This window comes from Podarcis cretensis (genome assembly GCF_951804945.1).
Source record: "Podarcis cretensis genome assembly, chromosome: 11".
In the NCBI taxonomy this organism is placed as follows: domain Eukaryota; kingdom Metazoa; phylum Chordata; class Lepidosauria; order Squamata; family Lacertidae; genus Podarcis; species Podarcis cretensis.
In genome coordinates, this window is record NC_137180.1 from 38,110,384 (window position 1) to 38,129,629 (window position 19,246).

Consider the following 19,246-nt stretch of genomic DNA (forward strand, 5'->3'; position numbering starts at 1 on the left):
ATATTGACAAGCTGAAGAGTGTGCAGAGGGCGGAAACCAAAATGAAGGGTCTGGAAACCAAGACTTTTGAGCAACAGTCGAAGGAGTTGGGTATGTTTAGCCCGGAGAAGAGGAGACTGAGAGGTGATATGATAGCCATCTTCAAATATCTAAAGGTCTGTCACATGGGAAATGGAGCAGGCTTGTTTTCTACTGCCCTGGTGGGTAGGACCCAAACCAATGGAATCAAATTACAAGAAAGGAGATTCCAACTAAACATTAAAAAGAACTTTTTGACAGTAATAGCTATGCAACAGCAGAATGGACTCCCTTGCAAGGTGGTGGGACTCCCCTTCATTGAAGGTTTTTAAGCAGATGTTGGATGGCCATTGGTCAGGGATTCTTTAGAAGAAGAGGAGGAGTTTGGATTTGATATCCCACTTTATCACTACCTGAAGGAGTCTCAAAGTGGCTAACATTCTCCTTTCCCTTCCTCCCCCACAACAAACACTCTGTGAGGTGAGTGGGGCTGAGAGACTTCAAAGAAGTGTGACTAGCCCAAGGTCACCCAGCAGCTGCATGTGGAGGAGCGGAGATGCAAATCCAGTTCACCAGATTACGAGACTACTGTTCTTAACCACTATATCTCACTGGCTCTTTAGTTACGATTCCTGCATTTCAGGGGGTTGGACTAGATGACCCTTGGAATCCCTTCCAACTTTACAGTTCTACGATTCTATGTAGTCATGGCAGTGAATCTGCTAGACGGGTGTCTTGCCTCAGTAATGGGCTGGATAAGACCCAATAAACTGAAACTTAATTGAATAAGGCTGAGGTACTGTTAGTGGGTGTTTCCCTCAGATCCATGGCTGCTCTGGATTGGGTCACAGTCCCTCTGAAGGAGCAGGTATGTAGCCTGGGGCTACTTCTGGATCCATTACTGCTGCTTGATGCACAACTGGCCTTGGTGGAGCATAGATTGCATTCTATGCAGCTAAGTCCAGATGGCTATCTGGACAGAGATAAACTGACTTCTGTTGTCTACATTCTGGTAAACTCCAGTATACATTACAGCAATGTACTATATACATGGGGCTGCCTTTGAAACCGCTCTTGGTTGGTACAGAATTAAACAGCCAGGTGGACTGAGTACGTAACACGTATCCTGACACAACTGTACTGGCTACCAGTAAGTGTCCATAACAAAGTGCTAGTTTTGACCTATTAAGCAATATGTGGTTCAGGACCCCAATACCTCAGGGACGCCTCTCCCTACATGAACCAACCCAAACACCGTGTTCATCATATGAGACCCTTCTCTGTGTTTCTCGTCCAAGGGGATGCAGAAGGTGGCAACACAAGTGCAGGCTTTTTCAGTGGTGGCTTCCCGCTTGTGGAATGCTTTCCCCCAAGGAAGCACAGCTGGCACCATTATGGTCTACTTTTAGATGTCAGCCAAATTTTGGCCCTTAATTCGGTGGGTAACTAGTTATGCCTGCGGCCTCTTTTGTGCTCAGAGGATAGGTAGCATTTGTTTATATATGAATGAGTACTTGTATTACTGCTGTTTTGACATTTGGTTTTAATGTTTCTTGTTATTTCCCCCCTGTGGGTCAGTTTAAGACACTTTGCTGTAAAAAGCAGCAAATAAATATAACATAAATGGTATCGAAAATGTACATATTTCCTTTTCCTTTGCCACCCTGCTTAAGAACTGGATTGCCCTACTTACTGCTTCTCTCTATGCTCAAGGCAACAAAATATATTCACCACAATAAAAGCTGTTGGACACTTTATTTAAAATGTAGAAAGTACTCTATAGTTGCTACTTAAATAATCCCTTATGTGACAATTAGTTGCAACACCTTGAGTTATTATCTGTCTTTTGGCATGCAATGCAGGGCTTTTGAAATCTTCTCTTGGCTCTTGTAAACCTGGGATTCCCAAATGAGCTACCTTTGTACTATTCTACATCATGGAATGATTGAAATTTGATGCCAGCTGCATCTATGTGACCAAGAGTAGAATCTGAATCATGCCAGCTGCATCCCATTTGAGAGAGGTCAGATCTTGCCTTGATTGCTCATGCACCAGTCACATCTAGGCTGGACTACTGAAAGACACTCTGAGTGGAGCTACCATTGATGATGGTTCTGATACCTCAACTGGTGCAGAAGACAGCCCCCCTGCCAGATGTTTTCTGGTCCCATGTGACAGTGGTCCTGTACCAGTTGTACTGGTTACTGGCACATTTTAAAGTCCTAAAGAGTTTGTGATCAAGTAGCCTGAAGGTCAGCCTACACTCATACAAGCCTGCTTGGGTACAAAAATGTGCTTCAGAGGCCATGCATCTAGGCTTGCTTCAGCTGCCAGACACAAGAGATAGGGCCTTTGTTGTGATGGTACCCAAGTTATGAAGTTTCCTCCCCACTAAGATGGGCACAAACTTTTAAGTGGATTTCAAAACTTAATTATTTTGGGCCACTGCGTCTTAAATGCTGTTTGTAAAGTATGACTGGGCTATTTTTTAAGTGTTTTGGTATTTTCATTTATTTAAAATAAATCTATGCTGCTGTTTTATTTATTTTTATTTATTTATATCTGAATGAACTATTTAATTAATACACACATTATATACATACACCGCTGCCATCTTAAAATGTTTAGGTTTTCGTTTAAAAATATTTTGATAGGGCTATTACTGCATTTTTCTAACTCAAAGTAGATTGGGAAAAATATTTTTTAAATGTGTTTGAAGAGAGAGCCACATTTCATATGGCATCTGGTATAGTGATTTTGGAGTATAAATAATTATGCCTTTCCTGGACGCTGAGATGTCAAGTGCCATCATTAGCACCATAATGAACGCACCTGCACGAGAGTCACACCTGTTTGATAATGCCTCCAATACTGGTGGAGGCAAAAGGTCATAACTTCTCTCCTTGATAGCCAGCAATATTATGTGAGCTTCTGCAAAGGTTCTCTCAGATCATTTGCACTCTCTTACAGTATTTGTCATGTGTGTGTTAAAGTTATGTGGCCCTTTGGCATTCCCCCCCCCCCAATGGTAATAACCAGCAAGATCACTCCCTTCCCTTCACAATTTCCTGGAAGTCTGTCATTTTACTTCTTCTCCAAACAGTGAAGTACACATACAATCCAATTCTTCTCAGTGTAGGAATAGCCCCTGCACTAAGGCTTCTCTCCTTCCATTATGGATGGAAGGAAGAAATAGGACAGTATACTTGCGATGTTGGATTACCACTAGTTTTATTGCAAGGGACCTGCAACAAAATTCTGTAGTGCGCAGTTCAGGGCTCCAACCATTCCACCCCCCACCACATTTTCTGTTTCATTTCCTCACAGTTAAATAGCATTCACTGCCCACTGAGCATGCTTAGTCATCACTGGGCTGTTTGCCTCCATTTTTTCTTTTTAAAAAGTTCTGTCAGCTTTGGTGGTAACTTGCTGTTGTGTGGATAGTGCGACATTGGCTACATAGAGCACGAGGAGTTTGCAGTTAGTGTGTGTGATAGATCTATACAATCTGTCCCGTGCCCAAAAAGGATCAACTGGCTAATAACAGAATTTCAAGACTAAAATTTGTTTACAAATTTATTTATTTAAAATATTTATACACCACTATCCTTCAAAATATTCTCAAAGCAGTTTGTGTAGTAAGCAAGTTGAATTCATCTTCTCGTTTACTGTTACTTCCTCATGAAAGATAGTATTAACTGCCACAAAAACACAAATGCATTCCAGGGCAGGGGTAAAGAACTCCATACCCTCCAACATTTCTCCAATGAAAATAAGGACATCTTAAGAAAAAGTGGGACATTCTGGGATCAAATCAGATCAAAACTGGAATGGCTTCTGGAAAACAGGGACACTTAGAGGGTCTGGAACTAGTTCCCATATTTGTGAAGGAAAAATATAGAACTCAAGAGAAAACCACATGATTAGTGTCTTGTGTAACCCATAGTGCTGTTATTGGCGTATTTTCTTTTTGCCATAAATGAAGCCGCTTCAACTGAATTATTCTAAAATCAGGGTTGGGAAACTCCCTTTGGCTCTTGAGACTCTCTTTAGGTTGTATCCTCTCTCTCCAAGCCAGCAACCTTACTTCACACCCTTGTGTGTTTTGCCTTGAGAGGATTTATCCTGAAGCTCTGATAATGACTCTTGTTTGGTATGGGAGCAGAACAGAGAGGGGTGTAGATAGAAATTTGCCTGCTGTACATGCTTAGCATTTACATTCGCTGCTATAAGCACTTCTCTCTCAGTGTAAATCTTTACACTAAGCATAAATAAATATTTTGTTCAATTATGCTGAAGATCAATTAAGGCCCTGCATTGACATGGTATCCTTCTACTTCTACAAAAGACCTGGATTATAAAGTAAGCTAACAAGGATGTTCATGAAAGGACAGTTTCCCCTCCCCGCCCCTTGCAGCCAAATGTGCCCTCTCCACCTTGCAGGCAAAACCTCTTAAGAGGGCTAGGGACTCTCTTGAACAATGCAGAAAGGGGTGTGTGGGGATGTAAATTAAAACTTTCCTTCTGTAAATTTGCTTAACATATTTTTGGTTCCAAGCCCAATTTTGGGAAATTCTGCTTTCCTCCAGCTGCTCAACTCCTCCCTTCCCCTCCCCCCTGATCCATCCAGTTTTGTTCAGGAGGGAATTGCCAGTTCTAAAAAGAACATTTAATAAAAGCAAAATGCTTTTTGGAAGGGGGCAGATTGCTGCAAATGAAAAGGGGAGGGAAACTTTCCTTCTGCAAATTTCCTTGAATTAATTTCTCTTCAGATCCAAATAAATGTTTGTTATATTCATGAGATGATTGAGATAAACGTATGATGAAAATCATTTAAGATTTAAATTACAGTCAATTCAATAAGGAGAAGAACTCCTGCTTTAAATTGCAATCCTATACACATTTACACGGGAGTAAACCTCATTAAGCATAATGGGACTTACTTCCAGGGAAATATGCACATGCCTCTACTGTTAGGCTACGTAACTATATGCAAGCCTGAACTGGAGGAGAACTCTGAAAATGAAATATGACACTACTTTGTAAATTTGAGCCATTGAAGACTATGTATTAAAATGCATTAACTATCTGTTATTAGATGTTTCCTGTGCTACTTTCAATTAAAACATATTTACAATGCATTATGGTTTTTAAGAACGTTGGTCAGCAACATGTTTATTAAACATGTTTATTATTACAGATAGGTAGCCGTGTTGGTCTGCCATAGTCAAAACAAAAGAAAAAAATTCCTTCCAGTAGCACCTTAAAGACCAACTAACTTAGTTGGTCTTTAAGGTGCTACTGGAAGGAATTTTTATGTTTATTATTGTTGTTTTTAAACTCTATCCCCTGAATGTAGAGTTCCAAATAATGTGTGCTTTTTGTCTGCTGACGTGTATTTAGATATATCACTGGTTTAATAATAGAAACCTGCCTTCTACAATGTCAGACCATGGGGTCCATGTGGTTCACTACAGGGCTTCAGGCCAAGAGCCTTTTCCAGCCATACCTGGAGATGCCAGATAATAAATTTGGGTTCTTCTGCATGAAAAGCATGTGCTCTATCATTGAATTTTTGTATTTATTTGTAAATAAAATACTCCAGCAATTTTACCCTGATTTTTATATTATTTTTCTTATCATTTGTGGCTAGGCACCATTGCTTTTAATTAGTTTGTTTGCTGCTAGATAGTACCCATAACATATGAATCCACACAAATCTTTCCTGAAAACTAGCACTGCAATATCTGTGCTCATTTCCCTTCAGGCAAGAGGGCTACCCGTGGGATGTCCGGCCAGATCCCAATAAGGGTTGACCATACTTTATACAGAAGTACTTTTGCTTCATGGGCATGAAGCAAAGGAAGGAAACAATATTGCTCAGAATTTGAATTCTGATAATTTCCTGAATAATTTACTTTTGAACAAAAGGCAGAATGTACAAGGATGACAACACTGATACCAGACCAGCTGGAGTTTTGAGTGCTTTTTTTCTGCAATGCATTACTCTTCTATTTAATAAGGCCTAGTTTGCTGTTATTTATATAAGATAATGAATTGACCTAACAAAAGGATTTTGGTTGTGGTGATGGTGAAACTTCTGGCATCAACTGATGACGCCTTAACATATTTGCAAACATTCTAAGAACTGAGAATGGGAATAGGAACCATGGAACACACAGATGTAAGGTCCTTTGAGAGAAGCTAAGAGTTGGTGGATTGCAGGAGCAGTTTCACAAAGTTAAAACTGTTCATGTGCACATCTGCCGCTCTTCGTATAGAGAAAAGACTCATCCATAGTCTAAGCTGTATATTGCTGGGAAAGAATGAAACAAGAGTGTTGTACAACAAAGAATGCTGAGCATGAGCCAAAGTAGCTGATAGAAGAAGGAGCAGTAAGCAAAACAAGGGTTTGATGCAACTGTAAGTGGTGCAAGAACAGAACTTGGGGTAAAAGAGGAACCAAGGATGGAAATGACCTATAGAAAAATTAATGCTGGGCTAAGGTTGCTACATTTTTGTTTGCAGTGCCATTATATTGTTGCGTGTTGAGTTCCACAGTACCACCCCCCAAAAATTCACACATCACACGTTAATTTTTGTTTAAGGTTTTTGGCATAATTTTGGCCACAACTTTATTAAAATACAGAAAATGTGAGTGGTTGCTTAGGCATTGGTTATGACTATCTGTCCTTGCCCCCAAGGACAGAGCTGGCACTTCCGGGCACCTCGGAAGCCAGCGTGGGAAACAAGTATTGGGAGAGAAATGAGGCTGGGAATCAGTCCAACACCGCTCACCCTCATGTTCCGGTGGGGCTTGCACGGCCCAAGCCCGGCACCACGGACAAGGACGAAAGAATGGCAAGCCCCTGGATTCCTTTAACGGAATTCCCATTCGCATCATTTGGAGGGATAGGCACCTTACCCCTCCAATCACCAATTTAACCAATGCCTAACCGCCAACCTTACAAGTTGTGACGATTTGCTACGCAGTAGGCAAAAACCAAATGGCAACAGCCAATCAGCCAAATGGCAAAATTCCTACCAGGCCCCCGCTCAAAGGCGAACGACCCCATGACAGGCATAGCAAGGTCAAATGAACCCAGGAACCACCCTATAAAAGGGAGGGGGGCAGGTGATCCGATGCAAAACGGCCAAGAGGGCGTCCTCTCGTCTGTCCCCTATATTTATAGACTCTGACCCCTCCTCCGAATTGGCAACACTCAAAATTCCCCAGCAACCCATTTAACCCTTACAGGCTTGGGTTCTCACCAAATTTTGCCTAGTCATAATGGTGGCCTGTTCCCCCAACCGCAACACGTGCTCTCTGCTAGTGAGAACACGCTTTATAATCTTCTACCCTGGGACCTTATGATGAAGGACAGGTAAAAAGCCAATTTATCTTTACCATTTATTTATATGATTTAAAGCAAGGATAAACTACACACATAGGAAGGTTGTGCACATCGAAGATGATGTTTGGATTCAAATTTAAGATATTTAAGGAATATAGTAATGCCTTTAATTAAAAAAAAAACTTTTTGCTAAACAGTAAAGTTATAAATGCCTCAGTACAAACGTAATACATATTTAAAAAATGCAAGCCAGTCTTCAAAAGGTAAATTTCTATAGTCATTCTTTAATAATAACCCATAGGAGAGAAACAGGGTCTTAACAAATTTGTTACAGTAATGGATATACATGCAGCATTATCAAATGGTTTGCTATACAGAGAATAAAAATTAAAAGAAATCCATGATCTGAAAGAACCTCTTCACTATGGCAATAAATCAGGTTTGTTTGTGGGGTTTTTTTTTGCCAAAACTTTGAACAGAAAAAACAATTACTTAAGTAGGCAAGCAATCACATCACTATAAATCTATTTCTGTTAGTCCTACAATGTATTTTCTAAACATACTATATATTAAAATGTTCCAATAAGAAGATATATGACACAGTTTATGATACTGAAAAGATACTTAGGAACATCTTCAAGTCAGTGTTGACAAGCAATTTTAACAGGACATCCGAAATATCTGAGACGCTGTCTCCAACCTACTTATTAATCTCCAGTTTTTAAAGGTTATTAAACAACATTCCACTTGTTTTCAAGCAGTGCTCTGGTTTTCTTGTAAAATGAACATTTAATAATGTAAATGTTGATTTTAGAAGCATCCAAAATTGGATTCAAATTTATAAATGTGGCTAGCTTTCCAGCAGCCCCCCCCCAACTTTCACAATAATAAGTAAATTATGCACATGCAAAAACTTAAAACATGTAGGATGGCTATCCCCCCCATGGTCTCCTTTGAAAAATATCCAAAAACCCAATTAATACATTTTTTTGCCAAAGTTTTCATATCAGGGAAAGAGCTCTATTGGAAATTTCGCCTTTTTGTTCTTAAAAAATGGGCAGCAGATACAACAGTAAGTATAAATCTTCAGCATTTAAGATCCACAGAACAGGGGATGTAACTCCCACTCAGTTAGTTATATGTTCCTATCAGCACGATTACCACAACAGTCCATTTTCAGAAGTCAATTTGAGATTCTTCCCCCACCCTTTCATTCACTCATACCCTCATACACCCGCACACCCCTAACTGACAGAACAGAAACCAAAGTATTTGTGGACACAATTTTTTTTGATCTTCAAAGAAACATACCTTTCTGATAAAAAAAAAGTCCTAGGAGTTTCTAAAAGTCTACAAACTCTATCAAGAAGAGTCCATAACAAAGCAGTTGTCTATAAAAATCTACACTGAACTACAACATATACCAGTATGTTGACAGTCACCTCTGCATATTAAATCATAACTTGCTGGTGAAATCTAGCTGTAATTAACTTAAGAAGAGACTGTTCACATGAGATTCAGGCAACAAATATTCTTTTGTTTCAGCAGTACTGGTTCAGTACTGGAAGACTAAGTCAAAATTTTGAAGCCCAATAGCACAATACTGTAAAAGATTCTCTCTCAAAGTGTGTATACGGTACATATTGTAGAAATGTACATAGATCAGATTTAGACTTCTGTTACTAATGATACAGTTTAAACTGTAGTACAATTACTTATTTTCAGGAAAATAATATTATCTGCTGTTAGTCTGAGTGACAGTTTTTAAATTGTTATTAAAAAAAGACACAATTTGTTGTTGTTTAGTCGTGTCCAACTCTTCATGACCCCATGGACCAGAGCACGCCAGGCACTCCTGTCTTCAGACACAATTTACCACAATATAAATAGGAATTGGTTATTTTGTAATAATCAAGATAGGTTACCAAAGTCACTTCAACATATACTTTTCAAGTTATTTAGCTCAACTCATGATCATATATTTTGATGGCTAGAGTAGTAAATGTGTCTGGACAAATTTGGTACGGTTTCACCTTAACCATAATCTGGATCCCAATATCCAGAACCCATATCTGCATATACAGTTTTCATCACTGGTATGCAATCTCAAATTAATCAGCTGTTTGATATGGGGATGAGGAGATTGTATTTTGGTCTTCTTTCCCCATTGCACAAGTGATTGGGACTATCTAAAATAGAAGGTGGGCACAGTTCTGTGCCCACAGATTTTTAGATAAGAATTGGAAACTACAGCAGCTCAAAATAATTCAAACACTCTGCTTCAACTTAATGTGCTTTAGTGCAATATATAAAAATTACATTAGAAAAGTTAAAGTTCAGCCCTTCTAGATGCGAAAAGATGGTTCACTATATAATAAATGTCAAACACCTGCCTGCTCATCTTCATGTGAAATATCACAATTCTGATTTCATCAATGTTTTAATCATCAGGCTGAAGGTATTATATAATGTCATATTTTCCCATAAAACATACTAGTTTTGGATATTAGCATTTCCTTTGACATTCAAGACCTGCTTAAGTGCCATTTTTAAGTGCAAAAGAGAATAATACCACGTAGCTCAAGAATTTGAAGTAATTCTCATTACCCACAAAATACACACACTAGACCAATAATTCTTGAAGCAGTATAAAATATTCTTGTACACTAGAAAGTTAAAGGTTGCAGCATAGTGTGATCACTCATCCTATATATTAATAGCAAACTCAATTCTCCTAGTGTGGATCCTTATGTAGCCATAATAGCACCATCCACACACAACAGGGTGGAACCTGCCAGCTGGGAGGAATCCAAAGGGCTGCAGAAGTACAAGCAATCTTTAAAGCCACTTCCCCAAAATAGCCCAGTGAGGAATGAGCATGCTCAGTAGGCATGGATTGCTGACCAACAGCGGGTGAGTGGGCGTGGGGGCAGAGAGGAAAACAGGGGATAGGAGGTAAGAAATTAAGAATTCTGACATGGCTGACTGGCACCCTGGACAGAAGCACTCCACACTGCAACATTTTGTTGCAGCTTCTACTCCCCCCCCCCCTTCTTCTTCTAATCTGCATTTAGTCCAAAATATTAAAGTCTCAGAGGCATCTGTATTGTGCTTCCCAGATAAAAAAATGTTGAAGCTCAAAAGCAGCCATTCTATTCCATTTCCTTTTCTTTACTTTAAGAAAAGGGTAAGACATAAGTGAGCTATGCACACAGGAGGGCGAAACCTGTGAAGTTTCTTGTTTTTGCTGCAGTGGTTTCCCTCCTGAAGAGACAAGCTTCTTTTTATACTGAACAGTAGTCCCTTAGTAATAGTGTGGCTCCTTCACTGCACCCTCTGCACAAACGCCTCTTTGGACACAGATCCACACTGCAAGCATTAAGTCTTTTAAAATTTTAAATTAAAAAAATGGAGAAAGTAGCCATCTTAACAATAAAGTGCACACGTATTACTTAATAAGGATGTGTGAATGAAATCTGTACCTATGCGCAAATGGTAATGCATTCTGGGTTGGTTCAGCCCTTGGTTCTGAGTTTTGCGTCACTTCTGGGGTTGTTCTTTCATCATCTGTTCCATTAATACTCTCAGGTGTAAGAGGAGATTGAATATCACCTCCTGCAGATTCCTTAAAAAAAGAAAATTATGGTTACACACTGAATTATGCACAAATGTACTTCCAATAATAGACAAACATCCAAGTACTAGAGTTGAATTTTACACCTATTACACCCTTAGCACCCTTAAGGGGGGGGGGAATGGCAACGTTTTCCTCCATCATTTGAAAGAAAAACAAATGAATTAATTGGTGATCTTTACTTCCATTGGGAACTGGCCTAGAATGCCCATTAAGACCATTTAGCTTTATGTGGTAGAGTACTGGCTTCTGTTACAAAATAAATGTCACATCTCACCATAAGAGATCATATATATGACCATGTTTCCATCTTTACTACTAATCAGTATGCCTTGGACCACATGTATACCAAATTACAGCATTCTGGTTGATCTGGAGTACTTTAACAATTTTGGGTTAAACTTCAGACCCTTGCTTTTGAAGGAGAGAGGGACAATTTTCAGTTTTCTCTAGTTAAGCAGGGTGTCTAGGATAATGTGTGCTCCAAATTTCAATTTTGGGAGCAGTATGGTAGTACTACAAATATTATGGATGTTTCCACTTTGGGGACTCTGGATCCCATTTTCTGACTTTTCTAGTAGTTGAAGACATATACACCACATTTAAGTTCCATTTTGTATGGAAATAAACTAACAAAAAGACCTAAGATACCTATAGTAGTTTGTATATCCCATTGACTAAAACACAGTTGTTGTTACATTTGCTGTATTTAAGATGTTCCTCGCTATATAACAGATATCCATTTAAATCAGTCTTTGTGTACCAATATGAAATGGGAGTTTTACACAACAGCTTAAAAACATGTGTACTAAAATCCAGAGCAAATGAATACAAAATTGTCCTGTACGTTTGCATAAATGACTCAAATTCTGTAAGTCAGGTTGTCATAGGAATTTTTTAAAAACCAAGATAGATCAAATACTTCTTGTCACATATTAATAAAAATCACATTAGCTTTACCATCTGGTTGCAGCATATTTAAAGATGCCTTATCACATAAGGCTAGGTCTGAATCAAATGGGAATCCCTCCCCTCTCTTCTTCCACATCCCTGTGTGCTTGAGACTCCATATGATAGTCTGGGAACTTACAACACCTCATGAATTAATAGATTACTGCAATGCACTATATGTGGGGCTGCCTTTAAAGACAGTTTAGAAACTATGGTTGATGCAGAACTCGACAACCAGATTGTGGGCTGATGCAAGATGGTTTGAGTATATAAAGCCAATTCTGGTACATTTTCAATTAACTTCCAGACCCAATTCTAAGCTTTAGACCTATAAAGCTTTATGGGGCTCAAGACTGCAATACTTCAAGGACCACCTACCCCTACATGAACCAACCCAGACCCTGCTTTCATCACCTAAGGCCCTTCTCTGTGGAACAGGGGAAGTACAGAGGGTGGCAACATGAGGACGGGACTTTTCAGTGGTGGCTCCCTGCTTATGGAATGCTTCTCATGGAGACATGTCTGGTGCCATGACTAGCAACTTTTAGGCACTAAGCAGAAACGTTTCTTTTCAGCCAGGCTTTTTGCCTTCAACCTGGGGAGTTTTAAATATTGTGGCCTCCTTTAGTGGATGGGAAGTGTTAGACCGTATTTTATATATATGAATGTTTTAAGGGTTTTCTTGTATTGGTTTTAATTTTTGTATTATATTGTCACTTTCAGTTTACTTTTTGTAAAAAATAACACAGTATTTCTGTTAGTAACTGAAATTTATTTAGGGATTAGAAGCATAGAATTAATAGTGCAACTGTCAGCAAAGGTGATTGTGCGATAGTGTTTCTTCTTCATGTTGGTATTTAACATTAATTACCTAAAACAGTCTTCACCAGTTACTGTACATGTAAACAGAAAAAAACCTCATGAATTAGGAAACAGTAAGGTTGCCATATTTCAAAAAGTAAAAACCAGGGCACCCCAAAAAAAAATACAAAAAAGCACCACCTTTCAGAAATTCCCCCCCGAACATCAATTCTGCCTTTGAAATCCCAGTAATGTCTGGAATAATCCAGATGTATGGCAGCCCTAGGAAACAATACAGTTCAAACTGCATACTGCCAACTTTCTTATGTTCCCTATTACGTTATCATCCATTCACAGGAATAAATATATGAGTCCTAGGTCTTGTATGAGGAAGAACTCAAGACACTCACTGCCATTTAAAGCAATGTGATTCTTTTTTTATATAATGATTTTTATTAATTTTCCACACATAAAATGAAGAACAATGTAACACAGTATTACTTCATAATCATCGGTTCATACTTTGACTTCCCCATACCTCCCAATCCCTGCATCCTTGTTTAAAATTCTTTAGCAACCCTTAAGTCCATTGTCTTAGTTCTTTTTCAAAAATATTTCTTAAGTTTTTTTGTTTACTGCTGCAATTCTTTACTTCTTACCCCCTGACATCTTAACATTCCTCAATTTTACAATTATTTTTAAGATATATCTTGAAGTTCTTCCAGTCCTCTTCCACTGTCTCTTTCCCCTGGTCCCGGATTCTGCCCGTCATCTCAGCCAGTCCCATAAAATCAATCACCTTTGTTTGCCATTCTTCCAGAGTAGGTAGTTCTTGCGTCTTCCAATACTTTGCCAGTAGAATTCTTGCTGCTGTAGTGGCATACATAAAGAATGTCCTATCCTTCCTTAACACCACTTGGCCCACCATACCCAAGAGGAAAGCCTCTGGTTTCTTAGGAAAAGTCCACTTAAGAACCTTCTTAATTTCATTATAGATCATTTCCCAGAAAGCTTTAACCTTTGGGCAGGTCCACCAAAGGTGGTAGAAAGTGCCTTCAGTTTCATTACATTTCCAACACTTATTATTAGGCAAATGATAAATTTTTGCAAGCTTGACTGGGGTCATGTACCACCGGTAGATCATTTTCATAATATTTTCTTTTAAAGCATTACATGCAGTAAATTTAATACCGGTGGTCCATAACTGTTCCCAGTCAGCAAACATAATATCATGACCTATGTCTTGTGCCCATTTAATCATAGCTGATTTCACCGTTTCATCCTGTGTATTCCATTTTAACAGCAAGTTATACATTCTTGATAAATTCTTAGTATTGGGTTCCAACAATTCTGTTTCTAATTTTGACTTCTCTTTCTGAAATCCTATTTTCCTGTCCTGTTTAAACGTCTCATTTATCTGATGGTAATGCAACCAATCTCGAACCTTAGGTTTTAGTTTCTCATAACTCTGAAGTTTCACCCTTTCCCCATCGTATTCTATAATCTCATGATATTTTGGCCATTTAGAATCCATATTAAGCTTTTTTACTTCCCTAGCTTCCATCGGTGACACCCACCTAGGGGTTTTGCTTTCCAACAAATCTTTGTATCTAATCCAAACGTTATACAATGCTTTCCTTACAATATGGTTTTTAAAACTTTTGTACACCTTTACCTTGTCGTACCATAAATATGCATGCCAACCAAAACTATTGTCATACCCTTCCAGATCCAAAATGTCAGTATTCTCAAGAAGTAGCCAGTGTTTCAACCAGCAGAAAGCTGCTGATTCATAGTAGAGTCTTAAGTCCGGCAGGGCAAACCCCCCTCTATCCTTTGCATCAGTTAAAATCTTAAATTTAATTCTGGGCTTTTTGCCCTGCCAGACAAATTTTGATATATCTTTCTGCCACTTCTTGAAACAATCCATCTTATCCACAATCTGCAGCGTCTGGAATAAAAACAGCATTCTAGGCAATACATTCATCTTAATGGTAGCAATTCGGCCTAACAAGGAAAGTTTCAGCCTTGACCATATTTCCAAATCCTTTTTAACTTCTGACCAACATTTTTCATAATTATCCTTAAATAAATTCACATTCTTGGATGTTAAGTTTACCCCCAGGTATTTTACCCTTTTTGTAATTTCTAAACCTGTTTCATTCTGGAAACTCTCTCTTTCTTCCATTGTTAAATTTTTTTCCAACACTTTCGTTTTTTGTCTATTCAATTTAAAACCTGCTACTCGACCAAATGTTTCAATTAATTCTAATACTCTTTTAGTACTAGTGTCTGGCTGTTGCAAAGTCAATACTAGGTCATCTGCAAATGCTCTTAATTTATAATGTCTAACTCCGACCTGAACTCCTTTAACCAACTGGTCCTTTCTGATCATGTTTAACAAAACCTCCAGGACCGATATAAAAAGCAAAGGAGATATTGGGCAGCCCTGTCGTGTACCTTTTTCTATAGGTATTTCTTCTGTTACCACGTTATTTACAATTAATTTGGCCTTTTGTTGAGAGTATATTGCACCTATACCGTTTTCAAAACCTTGTCCTACCCCCATCCCTTGGAGATTCTTTTTCATAAAAGTCCAACAAATGTTGTCAAAGGCTTTCTCCGCGTCCACAAAAATCAAAACTGCTTTCCTATTAATGTCAACGTCCAGCAGCTCCAAAATGTCTATAATGTTCCTCACATTGTCTGACATATGTCTACCTGGGAGAAAGCCTGTTTGGTCCTTATGAATCTCATCTGCCAACACTCTTTTCAATCTTTTTGCCAAAATGTCTGCAAAAATTTTGTAATCCACATTAAGTAAAGATATAGGGCGGTAGTTTTTAACTTGGTTCTTCTCAGTCTCTGTTTTCGGTATAAGTGAGATGAAAGCCTCTTTCCACGATTCAGGTGCCTTTTTCCCCTTTAAAATTTCATTGCAAACTTCCTTCAATGGTTGTATCAGCCATTCTTTCAGCAATTTGTAGTATTTGGCCGTCAGGCCATCTGGTCCTGGTGATTTTCCCAATTTCATATTTTGAATGGCACCCTCTATTTCTTGTTCTGTTATTTCCTCATTTAAGATCCTTTTACTTTGTTCTGAGATTTTTGGTAAGCCGTATTTTCTAATGAATTCTTCTATTTCTTGCTCGTTAGTTGGCCCTTGTGCATACAATTTCTTAAAAAAGCTTTGAAAACAATTGTTGATCTCATTGGGTTTGTGGATAATCTTTCCATCCATTTCTAAACTTGTTACCGTGTTCATTTTCTGCCTTTTTTTCAATTGCCATGACAGAAGTTTCCCACATTTATCCGCTGACTCAAAAGTTTTTTGTCTCATTTGCTTTATCTTCCATTCTATTTGTTGGTTCATAAGTTCCATGTATTGCATCTGATGAAACTTTATTTCTCTCAAAATCTCATGAGACTTTGGTTTAGACCTCAACTTCTTCTCTCCTTCTTTTATTTTTTCTAAAATTTTTTCCTTCTTTTCATTTTGTTGCTTCCTCTTAATGGAATTTTGTTGAATTAGGAAACCTCGCATCACGGCTTTGCTTGCGTCCCAAATTATTCTTTTTTCCACATCTGTTTCCCTGTTGATCTCAAAATAATCTTTTATTGTTTTAAGGGCCTTCTTATGGATCTCTTCATCCTTGAATAGGGTGTCATTCATTCTCCATCTAAAGGAACCAGTTGTTGTTAGTTTCATCTCCATCTTGACCGCATTGTGGTCGGAGCACGTTTTTGGGCAGATTTCTACTTTTTTTGTTCTTGACGCCAGACTACTAGAAATCCAAATTTGGTCTATTCTTGTCCATGTCATTTTTGCTTCAGAGAAGAAGGTTCCCTCTCTCTCTAGAGGATTCTTTATTCTCCAAATATCAATCAAGTCCATAGTTTCAGTCATTTCGAAAAAGATCTTTGGTAGTCTCCCTTCTTTTGAAATCACTTGTCTCTGTGCTTTATCCATGTTTGTTGAAACAACTCCGTTCATGTCTCCCATCATTAGGATTTTATAGTCTAAAAAGTCAACTAATGTCTCATGCAACTTCCTAAAGAATTCGGCCTTCCCTTCATTTGGGGCATAAACTCCCACAATTAATATCTTTTCTCCTTGAATTTGTATTTCAATTGCCAGGTATCTTCCTTGTTCATCTTTAAATATTAATTTTGGAGCCAACTTTTCCTTTGCATAGATCACCACACCTCTTTTCTTTACTTTGTCTGATGAGATGAATTCTTGACCGAGTCTCTTATTTATTAATAATTTCCTGTGTATCCTGGCGATATGGGTTTCTTGCAAACATATTATGTCTAATTGTTCTTTCTTCAGAATGTGAAAAACCTGTCTTCTTTTCCGAGGAAGGTTCAAACCATTACAGTTCCAACTAAGGAGTTGCAGAGACATTTTGTATTTAGGTAGCTGTTCCTCCAACTGCTCCAAGCTTCTGCTCTTCCTCCGATGGTGGTAGTGAAAGTCCAAATGACAAATTTGCTATATCGGGTGGTTCCCTCTCCTCCACGATTCCTTTCTGCAAATCCTCCAGATACTTCTCTAGAAATAGTTCTTTGTCCTGAATTGTTTTTATTTTAATCTTCCTTCCATTGAAGTTAAAGGACAATCCTTGTGGAAATTCCCATCTGAATGGTATGGTGTTTTTCTTCAGCAGGTCTACTAGACTCTTGTAATATGTTCTCACCTCTAAAATGTATTTAGGAATGTCCTTAAAAATCTGTATCTGACAATTTTGGATCACCAATGCCTTTTGGTAATGCAAATTCAATATTCTATCTCTTTCTTCTTTTGATCTCAATGTAATTAAGCAATCCCTTGGTTTTTTATCCTGCCTTCTACCCAGTCGAAAGGCTGAAATTATCTCAAGTTCCTCATCTTCCTCCCATTCTTCCCGCCAAAAAGTTATGATATTCTCTGTGAGAAATTTCACAAGGTTGTCCCCTTCCACTTCAGGCACCAATCTAAATTTTAAATTCTTCTCTTTACGTTGAAGTTCCAGTAAGGAGAGGGCTGCATCATGCTCATTCACTTTTTTAACAATAGGCCCAAATTTTTCCCTTGTCTCTTCAGCTGTTATTTTTGCACTTTCTGCAATCTTTCGTGTTTCTGAATTTTCCTGAATTAATCTATTTATAGAATCTGTGTTCGATGCGACACTAGCCGTATTCACGTCCAACCTTGTTGTCAACTCTGTTAATTTTTTAGAGTTCTCTGTCGAAAGTTTTGTCAATGCTTCCAGGGATTGATTTATTTTAAGTAGAGCCTGAGTCATAGGATCCATAGAAGCTGGTGTTTTTTCCTGCACAGCTGCAGTTCCTGATATAGAGGCCCTTTTCTTGTGAGCTAGTTTTGCTTTCTGCCTTGTTACTATCTCATCTGTAGGGGCACTCATATCCTCAAGGTCGTTCTCACAGAGTTGATTCCCAAGTGGAAAATCCCACTGTTACTTTTTCAAGTGCAACAGTTTCAGATAGAGCCCTCTAGAGGGAGTATTCAATTGTATCCAAATGGCAAAGATGGAAAAACAACAGAGAAGCAAGGGAATACAACAGTAGCCAAAAGTTTCCAATATCCAAATTGTAAAGTCTCTATTTTTCTATGTGGCCAAAATGCAACAAAGTACATCTAAGGTCCGATAACTTTTTTGCAAACAAGTCCCCACTTCTCAGAGTTAGACAGACCACGTCCCAGGTGTCTTGTTTGGGCAGCCCGACCCCAGGGGATTTGGCAATGGAAGTTCTTAATTTTTCATTAATTTTCCAGCAGATTAACAACGTTCCAATCCCTTCCCCCCTTCTCCTGCCAGTCTGGGGGGAGGTTTTAAGTCCGATGTCAGTTTGACAGCTTAAAAAAAATTAGAAAGGTTCCCTTTAAGTGCAGCTTGATTTTCGTTGCTTTGTTCCTTCTGCAGTTCCGGGGAGGCAGACTTCCTTAATTTTTGCCTTTCCCGTTTTCAGCCAATTTTATTTTTTAAAAGTCCCGTTACTTTTCCAATCTTACTCACGGGTGTTATGGTCAAATTCCAATTGCAGGAAGGAATCGGCGCTCTCCGCTCATGGCGACGCGGCTTCACTCCGCTAGCTGGGTGACGACTCTCAGCACCGCGCTTACCCCGATGCCGCTCAGAAGCCTTTAAAAAGGCTCCCTCACAGTACCGGGGGGCGCAAAAGGTGCCCACCGAATCTCCTTTGTTCACAGGCTCCGCGCCTGTGATTTTAGGGGTCCCCCGCTTGCCGTAGCGGGTAAGACCCGAACTAACGGAGCAGTCCTGCCTCGGAGCTCGAGGCTCGGACCGCCATTAAGCGCTGGCGCCGACCGGAAGTAAAGCAATGTGATTCAGGCTGACTGGTCAGGGAGGTTTACACAGCCCTTTGGACCAAGCTACTCTGTGACATGCAGGTGGTGCTGTGGTCTAAACCACTAAACCTTGGGCTTGCTGATCGGAAGGTTGGCGGTTCGAATCCCCGCGAC

The 19,246-nt window shown here is 39.0% G+C and overlaps 1 protein-coding gene across 4 annotated transcripts in view; it reads right to left on the reverse strand.

Annotated features, from left to right (window-relative positions):
- Positions 1-19,246, reverse strand: part of HOMER1 (homer scaffold protein 1) — a 78,550-nt gene that overhangs the window by 19,349 nt on the left and 39,955 nt on the right. For all 4 annotated transcript variants that reach the window (XM_079995720.1, XM_079995719.1, XM_079995721.1 and 1 more), the window contains one exon: positions 10,856-10,998. In XM_079995720.1, coding sequence (XP_079851846.1) covers positions 10,856-10,998 — 143 coding nt within the window. The remainder of the gene's footprint in view (positions 1-10,855; positions 10,999-19,246) is intronic.